The sequence below is a fragment of the Pimephales promelas genome, chromosome 6 (genome assembly GCF_988280905.1).
Source record: "Pimephales promelas chromosome 6, fPimPro1.hap1.1, whole genome shotgun sequence".
Classification (NCBI taxonomy): Eukaryota; Metazoa; Chordata; class Actinopteri; order Cypriniformes; family Leuciscidae; genus Pimephales; species Pimephales promelas.
In genome coordinates this window covers 25,760,687-25,776,967 of record NC_142774.1, presented here as the reverse complement: position 1 = coordinate 25,776,967, position 16,281 = coordinate 25,760,687, and the positions used below count along the sequence as shown (strand labels likewise).

Sequence of the window (16,281 nt, the reverse complement as noted above, 5' to 3'; positions counted from 1 at the left end):
GGATGAAAGTTCTAAATATATTAAATTTTATTAAAAAAAAAACATTCAGAAAGATTTCTTTCATAACTTCATGGTAATGTTAGCAAAACATTCTGATAACATTTTTTTGTTAGGCTGACACTGCTTCAGGAAAACTGCCCGGTGCAGCTTGAACATGTCACTTTCTGAAGTAAAGCCTGAATGATTAACAAAAAGACTCCTAATGATGACTTGATTTCCACCAACCCTAAAACTATCAGGTAATTATAAAACATATGACATTGAAAGAACACAACATACCAAGACAAGAAACATTTAATGTGCATGTTAAACATATTTATGGAATAAAGACTTTCAAAAAATGTCAAAAACACTAAAGCACATAAGGTTTACTAAAAAGATTATAGGCCTATTATATACATTTAGATGGGTGTAAATTATAGGCATAAGGAATAAAACAGAGAATATGCATTGAAACAACACTCAAAAAAGTGAACTAGGAAGGTTGTGCACTTTACATAATATATTTATATTTAGCTTACTTATAATAATGGTGTTTTTTGACTTGAAATGTTTTTTTCTATTAAGATCTACGTAATTATGTCTCAACTTAATAGTACAAAATCCTTACGTGTTGTCTAAACACAAACCATTTATGTTAAGTAAAAAATTTCGTACATCCAGAGGGTGGCAGTATAGTGCGTGCCAACTGCCATTTTGCCCAAACTTAATTTGATTGTGTTCAATCTGCTTAAATATGTACTATTTAAGTTTACTTAATCCACTTGTGTTGAATTACATGATTGATTTGGTTGCATTAACTGAAACTGGGCGGTGCTTGTTAGTTCCCAGCATGCTTTGCATATGGTTGAATTAAGAGAATACATTTTAAAATTAAGTGTTATGTTATCTTTTTTTGAGAAATTTAGAAAAGGCGAAGACTTGATAGTGTGTTGTGTTTAATATAAAATTACAATTGGAACTATTAGAACCATTTAAATTACAGTGGGTTACCATTGTGGAGAAGAGTGGAGCATTTTGTTTGGTTGTCGACTGATTTAATTATTTCTATTGCTTCGGTTGAAGGAGCATGTAAAACGTCTCGGTTACGTAAGTAACCCTCGTTCCCTGAGTACAGGAAACGCAGACATGTCGTCGGGGAGTTCCTTGACGAATTGGGATCAAAGAAGGGGAAGGGAGCGCTGCGGAAGCCAGCTGCCTAAGAAGGCCCGGAATACACATATGTACTAGCCCAGGGGGATAGTGAAACATATGGCAGTCCCTGAAGTAGTCCCAATCCAAGGGGAAATGGGAGTGTACACAACAGGGACGACAAGATGAGTCTGTCAAGGGGAAGACACGGCTGGACTGCAGTGGCATAATGGGTCACCAAAGAGACCACTGGACATAACACCCAGTCTACACAACCACTCCCTTAGAGGTAGTAGACCTGGCGCCTGGCGGTCTGCCACGTCAGGCACCGGAGGGGTGATGGAGAAACTCCCGAGGCTAACCGACGTAGGGCGCCAACGGAGCAGAAGACACACGTATCCGGCTGAGGCACAGGGTGGCGTAGCAAGCCGACACAACCTATTCCTTGCACCACTTGCCGTAGCGAGTACTCGGGAGGAAACAGGTTCCACACGTAGGCTATAGAATCAAGCGAACGTGTTCGGTGTCGCCCAGCCCGCAGTTCTGGTTATTGGCTCGTTGTTAATTCTATCAGAGGTAAGAAGGCTTCCTAGCGTGATCCCAATTTGTCAGGGAACTCCCCGACGACACCTTGGAGTTCCCAGGACGAAAGGGAACTTAGCATTTAAGACGCTAACAGGGTTGTGGACTCGAGTCGCATGACTCGGACTTGATTTGGACTCGAGTCCCAAATTTGATGACTTGCGACTCGACTTGACATATTCTGAGATGACTTGCGACTCGACTTAAACTTTGACAACAATGCGACTTGACTCAGACTTGAGCCCTGTGACTTGGAAAGACTTGACCTAAAACCACAGATCAGAGTTGTAATAATCACTGACTATAGTAGCACTGTATCATTGACGCATGATCACAGCGCTGATTAGAGCAGCTTTTGCACGTTTGGCACTGAGCCAGAGAGCGCGTGATCGAGTGCGCTCAGCAGCGCCAGCGCGTGTCAGTTGTCATTTATTATCACACGTTCAGACAGTTTTCAACCAAATAATGTTTTCTTTTTTTCTTTTTCAGGCATTTAAATACACAAGTACTAGCGAATCATTTATAATTTGAGGGAAAAAAAACACTGATGTCTAAGTAAGCGGAAATAAACCTTTCAAATGTAATTGAGACATGTTATTTTCCCCCCACAACAAACGCACATTTTAGCCTATAGGTAACTATAAAGCCTTCTCCTTGTTCACCAGTCACTCACTTTCATGTCTTTCGTGAGAAATGGATGGATTTACGTTACATTTTGTAAATGACAGGCACGTAGCCCCAAAAAGTGTCACGTGATGCGTGATACGTCGCCAAGGAAATAGGAATGTTTTAGTACAATTACTGTCGCGTTAACAAAATAATTTAACCAGGGACAAAATATTTTAAACTTAATGTGTAGCAAATCACGATTAATTTTCCCAATGAACAGTTACTTATATTTTTTTATTTTTAAATCTGCATTGCCACTCTTCACATTCAACCAATCAGACAACCAACCAATCAACATCCACTAAGTTTGAATAAATACGATAATATTATATATTATTATATTATATCATATTTTAAAAGCTTTCCTGATATAAATTAGTATACATTTCATTTACTATAGTTATTAACACTGAGACAGCAATTTGTGCAAAAAGCAATAATGACATTTTTAAGACTTGAAGCTTAAACTCAACGACTTGCAACTTGACTTGGACTTGTCTGTCTTGACTCGGTACTTGACTTGGGACTTGACTGTCTTAACTCGGGACTTGACTTGGGACTTGAATGCAAAGACTCGAGATTTACTTGTGACTTGCAAAACAATGACTTGGTCTCACCTCTGGATGCTAATATATGCTACTGTTAGCAAATAGCTAGTTATAGTCTATACCAATTTAATTATGTCCCTAAAATAAATGAAATATTAATGGAAATCTTAATGAATATAAAAAAAACCTGAATCATGTCAGGAAGCCTTTAAAAATACACGTTGAGGCTACTTAAATTGGGTCGGTTAAAATTACTTAATTTCATGATGTTGAAATTTATTGAATCTATTATTGTGATAAATTCTTCCTTTTAAGCCAAGAAAACTGAATGTGTTTTTAAAATTCTTTAAAAAAAAAATAAAAAAATATTGCCGCTTTTACTTTTTTCACATGAGTTTGTGCATTTTTGCGAACATACAGAGTATTTCATAGAGTCGGCATGTAGAAGTACATCATGAGTAAAGAAGCCATCACACTCAGGGAACTGGAACTCAGGAAACTTGAAGATGATTCTTTAGACATGCTTTAGATGGAAAGAGAAAATTCAAGTCAGTAGGTTTATTTTAGTTATGCTCTGGTAATTAGAAATTAATATTTCAACATGAGTTTTATTCAAACAAATAAATCTTAAAGGATTAGTTCACTTCGGAATAAAAATTTCCTGATAATTTCCTTACCCCCATGTCATCCAAGATGTTCATGTCTTTCTTTCTTCAGTCAAAAAAAAAAGAAACGTCTCGGTTACGTATGTAACCCTCGTTCCCTGAGTAGGGAACGGAGATGTTACGTCGGATGATAGAGAATGGGGGTTTCGCCAAGAAAGCCAATCCTCTTCGAGTATTAAAAAATTAGCCAATGGCAAGGAAATGCCATGGGTCTGCGGAATTTGCATAGCGTATCCCCGCCTTACCTCGTGAGTATAAAAGGAGGAAGGGGCACAACCGCAGTATGTCTTCGCTGAGGAGCCGAGACTGAACTCAGGCATCTACCCAGCGGTACAGCGGAAGTGGCAGAGAGACGTAACGTCTCAGTTCCCTACTCAGGGAACGAGGGTTACATACGTAACCGAGACGTTCCCTTTCGTAGTCACTCCGAGTTACGTTGAATGACGGAGGACGTCGGATGACCCCCGTGTAATCATGCCACCTTCACAGCTGTCTTCCAATGCCCTGTGAAAGTCTGATCCCCTGTCGTTAGAACTTAGCACGGACGAGGAGTCCTACTCAGCACAGGAATATCAAGGTACACTGGGGAGCATATCTCAGAGGAAATATGCCGCAGTAAGCCTACCCGTAGGGAGGACTTAAGAATACACATATGGCCCACGGGGCTTCATATGAAGAGTTCATGCAAAAGCCTCTAAATGCCATTTGAAATTTTCTTCTTTAATGATGATTTTTTATCAAACTTGTATATTTAAGTTCAGTAATTTCACTTAAATAACAATTAATAGGTAATCATCATTGCCATTTAAGTGAAATCACTGAACTTAAATATACAAGCTTGATAAAAATGATCATTCTAGAAGAAAATTTCAAATGGCACTTAGAGGCTTTTGCATCTGAACTCTTCATATGGAGGAACACTGGAGTCACCAACCAAAGGGTGGCTAAACATTAACTCCAGGGGTGGCAAGGTGGCTTGCCGAGGGAAGACACATGCTCAGAGAGGCTTACAGTGGAAAATACATATGTGGAGGTTACTAGCAGGAACCATGCACACGGAGGCACCTAGCCGACGTCCAGGCAACAGACCCTGGCGCCAGCATCAACAGTGCTGGAGGACTCAGGGCTTCAATAGAAGGCTCAGCTGAGGAATAATCGCACTTGTCCAGTCCGTGGAGTGGAATGGTGAGCAAGCGAAGACACCTGAGCGGGTCCAGTACTGGCCGGATGAGCGAGCACAAGAGAGGACACAGGCTCCACTCGGAGATTGTAGAATCTGGCGAATGTGTTAGGTGTCGCCCAGCCTGCAGCTCTGCAGATGTCTGCCAGCGAGGCGCCATGCGCTAGAGCCCAAGAGGAAGCCACACTCCGGTGGAGTGCGCTGTCACACCAAGGGGGCACGGTCGACCTTGCTGTTGGTAAGCCAAAGCAATGGCGTCCACTATCCAGTGAGACAATCTCTGCTTTGAGAGAGCCCTTCCCTTCTGGCTCCCACCATAACAGACAAGAGCTGGTCTGAGGTCCTGAAACACTGCGTTCTGTCTACGTAAGCACGGAAGGCGCGTACTGGACAGATCAGTGTCAAAGCTGGGTCTGCCTGGTCCCAGAAGGGAGTGGTAGGAACCTTGGGCACATATCCAGGCCAGGGTCTCAGGCACACGTGAGAGTAGGCCAGCCTGAATTCCAGGCACGCTTCATGAACGGAAATGCGTGCAGGTCCCCCACCCTCTTGATGGAGACCAGTGCAACCAGGAGCACTGTCTTGATAGACAGGAATTTAAACTCAACTGCTTGCAGAGGCTCGAAGGGAGGTCTCTGCAGGGCACTTAAAACCACTGAGAGGTACCAAGAGGGTACGAGAGGAGGATGCGGAGGTAAGAGAGAGAGAGTCTCCTCGCTCCTCTCAGGAACCTGATGATCAGGTAATGCTTCCCTAAGGACTTACCTTCAACTACTTTGTGATATGCGGCAATAGCGGCCACATACACCTTCAGGGTGGAAGGAGACAGCCTTTGCTCCAACCCGTCTTGCAGGAAGGGAAGTACGACACCGATCGAGCATCTCCGGGGGTCTTCTGGGCGAGAAGAGCACCAGTTGCCGAAGAGGTTCCATTTCAACACATAGACGTGCCTCGTGGACGATGCTCTAGCGGAAATGATGGTATCCCCCACCGCAGGTGGCAGGGTACTCAACCTGCCTCGTCCCATCCAGGAGCCACAGGTGGAGTCTCCAGAGATCGGGGCGAGGGTCCCGTAGGGTGCCCCGTCTCTGAGAAAGGAGGTCCTTCCTCAGAGGAATTGGGCAAGGAGGTGCTGTCGCGAGGAGTATCAGATTGGAGAACCAGGTCTTGGTGGCTAATATGGAGTGACCAAAATGACCTGCTCCTCATCCTCCTTGATCTTGCACAGAATCCGTGCGAGGAGGCTCACTGGGGGAAACGCATACTTGCGTAGGCCCCACGACCAGCTGTGTGCCAAGGTGTCTGTGCCGAGCATAACCTCGGTCAGAGAGTAATACAGGGTGCAATGCACTCAAAAAAATGATGTGTTGGCTTTACTTAACTTTTTTTTGTAAACTGGTTCCACCGGTTCCACATAACTTTGTTTTGTTAAACAAACAGAATTTGTTCATGTAACTTCAACATCATGGAGGTCATTTTAAGCCATCCAATCAAACTCTGAGCTGAGTGTTAAAGTTAATGAGACAATTAAGTGAATAATTGAGTGATGATTGAGCATTATTGAAGACACCTGATGTTAACAAGCAGAATCACTGAAGGAGAAAATCACAAATTGTAAGCCACCGTTATGGAGATCAGTGTCTGCTTTAGTTGGGCTCTTGACCCCTATATTATTAACTTTATATTATGTTTGGCTGTACATGAGTTATAACAGCCAGGTGATCACATAGAAAAGGTGGAACTGTGGATTGAACCACCAAACTTCCGGTTTGTAGTCAAACTGCATGAACCACTGTTAAGTTTACCTTATGGTTCATACCAGCACTGCTTTTGTAAAACATACAATTTTAGCCTTTTCAATGAAATTCAAATGATTAAATCAATAAACAAAAACATTTTCTGGGTGCATTCTGGGTGCCACTAATCAAAATTCATTCATGGCTCCCATCATGCATTGCAGCATGAATAAATAATGAGCTTAAGACACCTAAAGCAGAATCACAAGGGAAAAAAAATCTAAAATTTTAAGCCACCGTTATGGAGATGAGTGTTTGCTTTAGTTGGGCTCTTGACCCTTTTATTATTAACTTTATATTTTAATTTGCTGTTGCATCTGAGTAATACCTGCCAGATGAACAAAGATAAACAATTTTAAAATGATGATGGACATACAATGACATTCATCATTTGAAATTTATGTCTGTGATTATTCTGTTGGTTAGTGTATAACTGAGATTCTGCATAAATATCCGGAATGTTAAATATAATATAATGGATTTCTCAAAAGTTGTATTTTTACAAAAAAACATTTCTTTAAGGCACACACAGACCTCAAGATTCAGTCAATGCTTCTCAACAACGGTGACAAGTAGAATATTCAATTAGGAAAAGTAAATTACATAGACAATTCAGATCATAATTTATTCATACCGCAATGCATGATGGGAGCCATTAATGAGTTGTGATTGGGGCAACAAGGACTATTAATGTCACCACGATTGAGATAGAGAGGCTGATTATTGATATCTGTTTCTACATAAAGATTAAAGTGATTTGATCAGAATAGTTTTATTAAATATTTTCTGTTATAAGAAACTACAAATATGCTGTATAATCACTAAACTGTTGCTAGCAAGTTAATCCTAACCATCAGAATTACGAATTTTTGGAATTTTACGATCACAGCTTGATTATGTCAAAACATAACCAACACTATCGGATCACAGTTTTCTTTGTACATTTGACTGTTATAAATCAATAACAGCAGCGAAACAAAGTTCAAAGTAAAAGTATAAGGATCAAGAGCCCAACTAAAGCAGACACTGATCTCCATAACAGTGACTTACAATTTGTGATTTTCTCCTTCAGTGATTCTGCTTGTGATCATCAGGTGTCTTCAATACTGCTCAATCATCACTCAATTATTCACTTAATTGTCTCATTAACTTTAACACAGCTTCAGTGTTCATTTAACCCTCAGCTCAGAGTTTTATTGGATGGCTTAAAATGTCTTCCATGATGTTGAAGTTACATGAACAAATTCTGTTTGTTTAACAAAACAAAGTTATGTGGAACCGGTGGAACCTGTTTACAAAAAAAGTTAAGTAAAGCCAACACATCATTTTTTTGAGTGTGGGATGAGTCATGGGAGGCGAACAGATCTATCTGTGCATCCCCGAACTGGTCGCGTATCAACTGGACCGACTGGGGATGGAGTCGCCATTTGCCAGAGATTGGACGGATCCTTGACAGCTCGTCGGCTGCCAGGTTCCGCTCTCCTGGAATGTAAATAGCACGAAGGACCTCAGGTACTTCTGACTCCATAAGAGGAGGTGGCGTGCGAGTTGCGACATCCGGCGCGAGCGTAGAACACCCTGCGGTATTGTCTGAACGGACTAGTACGTGTTGACCCCCGAGCCACGCATGGAAGCGGTGCAGGGCAAGGCGTACTGACAGCAACCCGAGGCAATCGACATGCATAAGGCGTTGGGGTCCTGTCCAGGAAACCACGGCTGCATGTCCATTGCACATGGCACCCCAACCCATGGCAGAGACATCTGTGGAGACAACAACATGCTCAGACGGACTAAGTGCCGGAGCACAAGGTCTCTGTGTTCGCAGACCTGATCTCGAGAGTGTGCTAAGATCAGCCAATTGTCGAGATAGTTCAGAACGCGAACCCCGTGTTCACAAAGGGGAACAAGGGCTGCCTCGACGACCTTCACAAAGATGCAAGGAGACAGAGCCAACCCGAATGGGAGATCCGCGTACTGATATGCCTGTCCCTCGAAAGCAAACCGAGAAACGGTCTGTGTCAAGGTAAAATGGAGACATGAAAGTACACGTCCTTCAGGTCTATCGCTGCAAACCAATCCTGGGGCCGAGCACATTCGAAAATGCGTTTGACCGTGAGCATCTTGAACGGCAGTCGGTGAAGAGTGTGGTTCAAAACACATGGATCGAGGATCGGTCGTAACCCACCGGTCTTCTTGGGGACAATGAAGTAGGGGCTGTAGAACCCTGACCTCATCTCGGCTGGAGGGACAGTCTCGATTGCACCCTTCGCCAGCAGGGTGGCAACCTCCGCTCTCATGATCGGGGCATTGCCACCGACCATCGTAAAACGGACTCCCCAGAAACGGGGAGGAGACCGTGCGAACTGGATCGCATAGCCGAGCCTGATAGTTCGGGTGACCCACTAGTGGAAACATCCGAGCCACAGGCGTCCCCCCGGAGACCAGCACAGGTGAGGGTGGCATAGCAACCCTGCGCGAGTGCACGATCAGCTTCCGCGCCCCGACAGAGGAGACCAGGGAAGGTCCAGCGTTCCACGGGGGTCTGCTCTGCCAGGGGTCTGGCGATAGAGGGGGATGAGAGTGGCGTGGTCCGGAGACGACACGCATTGCCATCCGCGCCTCAGAGACAGAGGAGGACGAGAGTGGTGAGGCACGGGGGCGTTGCACACAGCCATCCTGCTCTGTGTGCTCAGAGATGGAATGCAGCTCTTTGAAGAAAAGATTCTCCCCCAGCCCTCCACCAGGGGAAGGAGTGGGCCTGTGACCACTCCCTGAAAGAACTGCAAGCCATATCTGAGCTGCCCGAAACGGGAGTGCCGCAGCGGGGCTGGTATGGGCAGGGGCGCCTCCCTGCGACCACCTCCACGGCACGGCCCGCCGCTGCTGGGGCCGGACGGGAGGGGGCGGAAGTCGCAGGAGGGCGCATTCGGTGGCAAGTGGACTGAGGCGTCTGAGCCGGCGGCCAGCAGAAAGCCGCAGGGTCAGACAAAAGCCGCAGTACACTTCTGGGCGGCCAAGAACTGTTGGGCAGAAATCTCTACCGCGCTGCCGAAAAGGCCAGCCTGGGATATGGGGCAGTTGAGGAAAATGGTTCCCTCAGCCTTGCGCACATCAACCAGGTTAAGCCAGAAATGTCTGACCATGCCTGTGGACATCACCTGACTCAGGGAGCATGCGGTCACCTTCGCGCTCGTAGAGCAAAGTCGGTGATGGCAGGCAGCTCAAGGATGAACCCTGAATCAGCCCTACCCTCGTGCATGTCACTGCACACCCAAAGGTTGGCAATAACACACAATGAGGTGGCAGCCTGCCCCGCAGCTCTATAGGTCCCCGCCACTGGAGTAGACAAGAACCTACGGCATTGCTTAGGGTTGCCACGCCGGGTGGAGGCGCTGTGGGGACACGTAAGTGTTGTCGCAGAACACTCCACAGGGGGGAACCCCAGTGTACTCTAGACTGCGGCCTCTACAAGGGCAGAGAAGGCGGAAGAGGCCGCTGAGCAGTCGTGAAAGTCAAAGGAGACTTCCACGATCTCATGGCCTCTTCATGCACATCTGGGTAGAAAGGATTTGGGTTCGCCACCCCCAAAAACCAGTCATCAGCCTAAAGTGCTCTGGAAATGGCAGAATTTTCCACACAAACCCAACACTCGTGGCAGCCCGGGAAGCATAGCTGTGAACTCTGAATCTAACTCACTATGCTAGCACATCCGAGGACAGCAGCACAGACGAGCCAACTCCAGAGAACTCCAGCTCACCTTGTGATGTGGCGATATGATTTCATCAACTGGGGGACCAAATGAGAACGCGGGCCCTTTTATTTAATTTTTTTTTTTCGGCAGCCGCAAACTCACTCGGGACCACGTGGGTTGCAACGTGAAAGACGGGGTGTGGACCAAGGAATTTTCGTCGGTTTAGTTTCAGACCTGAGATCTTAGATCACCCTGGCCACCAGTCGAAGTATTATCTCACGTGGAGAAAATAGTTCAGGTTGTGGATAAGGGGAGTCAATGAGCTCACTCTCATTGAGTCTCGACCGTTATACATTGCAAAGGTCACGTTCCCACTGAGAGAACGTGACACACCCACGAGCGCTGTCTGAGCGTGATCAAAGCCCAAACACGTCAAACAGCGCTGGCGCCCATCAGCTGAATCTATCAGAATAACGCACTCAGAAATCGACGGGCAGATCGTCTTTAAAAAGACGCGTCTTTAAAAAGACGTGCCGCATGCACACTCTTTTAGTGAGAGGAGAAAACTCTGCGGATGTTTAAGCGACCAGGGGGAGAGACACACACACACTGGCAGACCACTGCTCAGATCGCAGGCAATGTGAAACTCGCTGGATACCGCCATCACACCAACACCAGAGAGTTCGCTCGTCTCGAAGAGGTGAGTCATCCGACGTAACTCGGAGTGACTACGAAAGGGAACTAAGGTTTTTGAGGAAAACATTCCAGGATTTTTCTCCATATTGTGGACTTTAATGTGGTACAACGGTTTGAAGGTCCAAATTGCAGTTTCAATGCACCTTCAAAGGGCTCTACACGATCCCAGCCGAGGAATAAGGTTCTTATCTAGCAAAAACAATCGGTCATTTAAAAAAAAAATGTCTATACTTTTTAACCACAAATGCTCATCCTGCTCATCCACGCATTACGTAATAACGTTGAAAGGTCACTGCTGACATAGGTAGAAGTATGGACCTAGTGTTTACAATGCGAACGTGCATAGAGTCAAAGTCAAATGCCATTTGAACCATTCCACCGAAAGGACCTTTCTTTTCCCAGGACATTATGTTTAAAATTGCATGAAAATTAACTCTAAAATACATTTTATTATTAAGCAAAATGTCATGCACATTAAGCTAACTACAAATTTAAAACGCATAATTAAAAACATAAATAAAAACGACACAGAACACCAGGTTTTCACTCAGTCCTGTTAGACTATTACATCCCCCCTCTGAAAAACGTGGAATATTCCACTAGACACATTTTCAACAGTAAGTTGCATGGATCTTCTGAAGGCAATGGGGTGACTATAAGTCACTCCTCTCATTTTTATTTCTGTATATTTGATGAAATTGTAACTATGAATGAGAAGGTCAATCTCAACATACAGTCCTGTTACCTAAACTTTTTCTTAGATTTAATTTTTTTATTTTAAAAATATTAACTTTTGGTAAGGCACTTGAAATGGTTCAGTGTCCTCACGCTATTATCATCAATGCTATGTGGCCACATGCCATATATTTGAAAACTTTTTGCTTAAAATCTCCTGTTCCTGTTACTTTTAAATCCTGTTACTTTCAGTCCTGTTACTATTTTTTTCTTATTCTAAAAAAAATTAAATTAAAGCACTATTTTTATCAGTTTTGTTTGGCCCATAATATATACACAGTAAATTCCCTGGTGTTAAATTAACACCGCTCGGTGTTTATATGGGAACCACCAGCAGGGTGTTAAAAGTAACACTGAGGCAGTGTTAGAGTTAATGAGATAATTAAGTGATTAATTGAGTGATGATTGAGCATTATTGAAGACACCTAAAGCAGAATTATAAGGAGAAAACCTAACTTTCAGGTCACCGTTATGGAGGTGAGTGTTTGCTTTAGTTGGGCTCTTGACCCTTTTATTACTAACTTTACATTTTAATTGGCTGTTGCATCTGAGTTATACCTGCCAGATGAACAAAGAGACAATTTATATGATGGTGTTGGTCATATTATGACATTCATTTGAAATATATGTTCATGGTTAATTTTGTAGGTCACAACATAACTGAGATTCTACATAAATATACAGAATGTCAGATATAATATAAAGGATTTCTACTTTATTTTTTAGTTGTTAAAAAAAAAACTTCTTATAGGCACACATAAACCTCAAAATTTAGTCAATGCTTCTCAACAATGGTGACGAGCAGAATATTCAATTAGGAAAAGTAAATTACATAGACAATTCAGATCATAATTTATTCATACCGCAATGCATGATGGGAGCCATTAATGAGTTGTGATTGGTGGAAACAAGGATTATTAATGTCACCATGGTTGAGATACACAGGCTGACTATTTATGTCTGTGTTTCTAAATAAAGTTGAAAGTGATTTGATCAGAATAGTTGTTATTAAATATTTTTGGTTAAAAGAAAAATACGGATATGCTGCACGATCAATAAACTGTTACTAACAAGTTAAGCCAATTCATCTGAAAAGTTAGATTTTTCAGATCACAGCATGATTATGTCAAAACATAACCAACAATATCAGATCACAGTTTTCTTTGTTCATTTGACTGTTATAAATTAATAAAAGCAGACAAACAAAGTTAAAGGGAAAGTATAAGTGTCAAGAGCCCAACTAAAGCAAACACTGATCTCCATAACGGTGGCTTACAATTTGTGATTTTGTCCTTCAGTGATTCTGCTTGTTAACATCAGGTGTCTTCAATAATGCTCAATCATCACTCAATTATTCACTTAATTATCTCATTAACTTTAACACTGTATCAGTGTTACTTTTAACACCCTGCTGGTGGTTCCCATATAAACACCGAGCGGTGTTAAATTTAACACCGGGGAATTTACTGTGTACAATTATTTAATGAATTAATTCTAAAAAAAATTATAAGCTTGAGGCTTTGGTCATCTTTAAAATGAAAAAATGCCTTTGTGTTTTTTCTATCAAATTACACCTTGCTTTAATATATATGTTATATAATTTAAATGTTATACAAATATAAATGTTTTAAACATATAACCAACAATTTCTTTAAAATAAACAGTTTCTTGTGGGAAAAACAACGGAATTAATTGACATGCTTCTAAACTTGCTTTTTAAATGATGCATGATTTTCGGTAACAGGGTTGAGAAAACATGCGTCCATATTCTGCTTAAACCTTGTAAAAAAAATAAATAAAGTTGCCCGAGATTGACCAATACACATTTTGAATAGTTAAATATATGTAGTATTAGATTCGATGTTGAAAAAGATCAGAAATAAAGTTTATTTTTTAAGAGTTACAACAAGCAAATGTCATTTGCAAAAATAAATAAATAATTAATTAAATAATAAGGTAAAACGACGGTGTCGGTCAGACGATTTTGAAGTTTGGAGGAAAATGTTTCCCTTAAGACCCTAATTCCTTGGCTGGGATCGTGTAGAGCCCTTTAAAGCTGCATTGAAGAACAATCCTGGAATGTTTTCCTTAATTTCTTAATTTCTTTTCAACTGAAGCGAGGAAGTTACGAACATCTTGGATGATGTGGACATGAGTAAATTATCAGGAAATTTGAATTCTGAAGTGAACTAATCCTTTAACTGCTCTCTCTCTCTCTCTCTTACCTGATAAGGCTACTGCAGTTGGAGGAGCTGTACATATCTGAATGCATTAAGCGGATCTCTATAAAATCGTCATCATTAGTACTAACAGTCTTGATATCCTCAACTGTGAAAACTTCAGTGGGTGATATTAGAAGTTCTATATCCTCTGATGTAAGCCTACACACTTCATCAAGGTTGATCACAGAACAGGAATTGATATTGAAAACAGTCCCAATGGTATCAAAAGTTGCTGCTTCTTCAGTTGCAGCACTATATTCCAGGTTTGCTGGAAAAAAACTCTCAAAACGTACTTTGTCCCCTGTGTTGAAGTTATATTTCTCCTCTGCAGCAGAGTACACTGTTTTACAATTGCTTTTCAAGAGTTGCATGGCATCTGTGAGCAGGAAGAAAAGAGATTTGAAAGGAAACATATCTTGGTAAGTTGAATTGACCCTGCTTTTGGTGTGAACCAACTTTTTAAATGTTTTATGAAATTCCGGATCAGCTTTAACATATCTCTCCAGGGCAGTCGTGTGCTCCGTTGTACCATTTGGAATGGCCTCACATGTTGTGCTACCTTTCCACATTTCCATAAAAGCTGTATTATTGTTAAGCTCTGTCTGCAGCAAACCTCCAGCTTTTGTGACCATATGCAGCATCTCTTTCCGACAACTGTAAAATGAGTAATCTGCAGCTTCAGGAAACATGCTCACGTGTATCAGCTCTTCAGTTATCTGCACAACAGTCTGAAAGCAAAAGAAGTTTGGAGAGAAATAAAATCAAAGTCTTATGCTTCATAAAGTTTGATGAGTTCTCCAAGTTAAACAGTTTAAAGTAATGAGGATATTTTCAATGGAGACCTTACAGTGTACAAGATCACCAGATGAAATGCAGGAAACCGCAAATGCCCCATTGTATCAGTTGGCGTATGTGCACAAGACTGGGGAGAGACAACATGAACAACAAGCTAAAAATAAAGTTGATAGATATATGCTTGCCAAATATATACATAACATACAATTATTTTCAGCACAGATAGATCAAAAGCACAAACCCATAAAAGAAATACGAAATGAAAAATTAACAAGAAACACAAATTGTGATATCCTAAAAAAAATAGCTATATTTGCCATGGTACATTGATGTTGTCATAAACATCTACCTAAACCCAGTGGCTTATCAAAAAAACAAAGAGAAACTGAGAAAGGCAACACTTACTTATTTTTAAGGTTGGTTAAACGTGAGAAAGCTACAGGTCAGAACTGCAGGCTGTCCATAAACTGGGGAAAAAAACATACACAGGAAAGCTTAACAGGGCTGTAGTCTGCCTTTTCCTTCCTGCTATTTAAATCACTATGATGATCAGCAATGAGCAAAGCCAGATAGCATGATAATGTAAGAAGAATCACAGAGTAGCTAATTAGAAAAAGGGTTGTGTGGTGGTATTTGTCTGTGCAACCGGGCCATGGAGAAACTAAAACATGAGAAATTTTTAATATGAGAGAAGCTGTCCTTCATTATATAATTGACCAACAAGTTAAACCAATTCTTATAAAAGAGAGATTTGTGCTTTAAAGTATCTTTATTATTCCAGATAACCTAATAATGGGGAGAAAAATGATCCTTATAAATGAAAGACCATGGGGTGTATTACAGAAATATCGTATCTGTTTGGCATGGCAATTTCAGTTAGGACCTGGTTTAGGACAAATTACGGTGTAAAATTCCCTGACTACATAATCTTACTTTAACTACAGATAGGAAAAGGGTAATACAGAAGAAACCTATCTCAACAACAACCTATCTCAACAACAACAATTTAAAAAGTTAAGTTTAAGTTTAAAAACTTAAAACTTAACTTTAGGATAACTCTGCTAACTTAAAACCTTTTTGAAAGCTGTAAAAAAAAAATCAAATTAAAATAGCTTAGTTCTTATTTCTTTACTGCAAGCTATGCAGAGCAGTGGGTCGCGAGCACTGGAGTTGAGAACCCCTGTTTTGGATCAACCCGCGCATCACTGGTGCTTACAGATTGAATGTCTTGAACTGCTGATCTAAGTTACCTTGCTAATAAATATTGTTTCACTAGTTTGGATATTTATATCTGCTGCAGAGGTTATAGTTGAGGCCTGTTCAAATGAACGCTGAAGGAGACATTTGCAGACATCCCAAGTCTCCCGGAAGTTCCAAGAGTCTCCCACATATTGATAGCATCTCCCTGATGCCCGCAAATGAGTTAAAATCTCCCGGAATCTAGAGCGAGATACTGCGCGCATAACATACATAGCACGCGGCGCGTGCACGGCAGAGATATGGGAAGCCAAACAAACCAAAAGTGGGACGAGACAGCAGGGCTTTACAGAGCTCGTGCCGCACTGACATGT

At 41.9% G+C, this 16,281-nt stretch overlaps 1 protein-coding gene and 1 long non-coding RNA gene across 3 annotated transcripts in view; one reads left to right on the top strand and one right to left on the bottom strand.

Moving 5' to 3' along the window:
• Positions 1-276: 276 nt before the first annotated feature.
• Positions 277-15,758, bottom strand: LOC120494843 (ecto-ADP-ribosyltransferase 5). 2 transcript variants are annotated; one of them, XM_039694183.2, is made up of 4 exons: positions 15,116-15,758; positions 14,763-14,837; positions 13,919-14,643; positions 277-3,453 (listed from the first exon to the last, which is right to left on the bottom strand). In XM_039694183.2, the coding sequence occupies exons 2-4, from the start codon at positions 14,808-14,810 to the stop codon at positions 3,357-3,359; spliced, it is 870 nt and encodes a 289-aa protein (XP_039550117.2). In that variant the 5' UTR covers positions 14,811-14,837; positions 15,116-15,758; the 3' UTR covers positions 277-3,356. The 2 variants fall into 2 exon arrangements, with proteins under 2 accessions (XP_039550117.2, XP_088988421.1); XM_089132295.1 differs by lacking the exon at positions 277-3,453 and having other exon boundaries at positions 13,915-14,643; positions 15,116-15,756.
• LOC120471877 (uncharacterized) overlaps positions 14,225-16,281 on the top strand; it is a 30,469-nt gene continuing 28,412 nt past the window's right edge. The window contains exon 1 of the long non-coding RNA XR_016168880.1: positions 14,225-14,334. This is a non-coding gene — a long non-coding RNA (uncharacterized LOC120471877). The remainder of the gene's footprint in view (positions 14,335-16,281) is intronic.

Excerpts from the sequence above, each read along its gene's own strand:
- LOC120494843 (XM_039694183.2), bottom strand. The coding sequence starts at position 14,810 with ATGGGGCATTTGCGGTTTCCTGCATTTCATCTGGTGATCTTGTACACT. Across the intron at positions 14,644-14,762 it reads ATCTGGTGATCTTGTACACT|ACTGTTGTGCAGATAACTGA; the intron begins GTAAGGTCTCCA and ends TTTTGCTTTCAG. Across the intron at positions 3,454-13,918 it reads AACTGCAGTAGCCTTATCAG|CATGTCTAAAGAATCATCTT; the intron begins GTAAGAGAGAGA and ends TTCCATCTAAAG.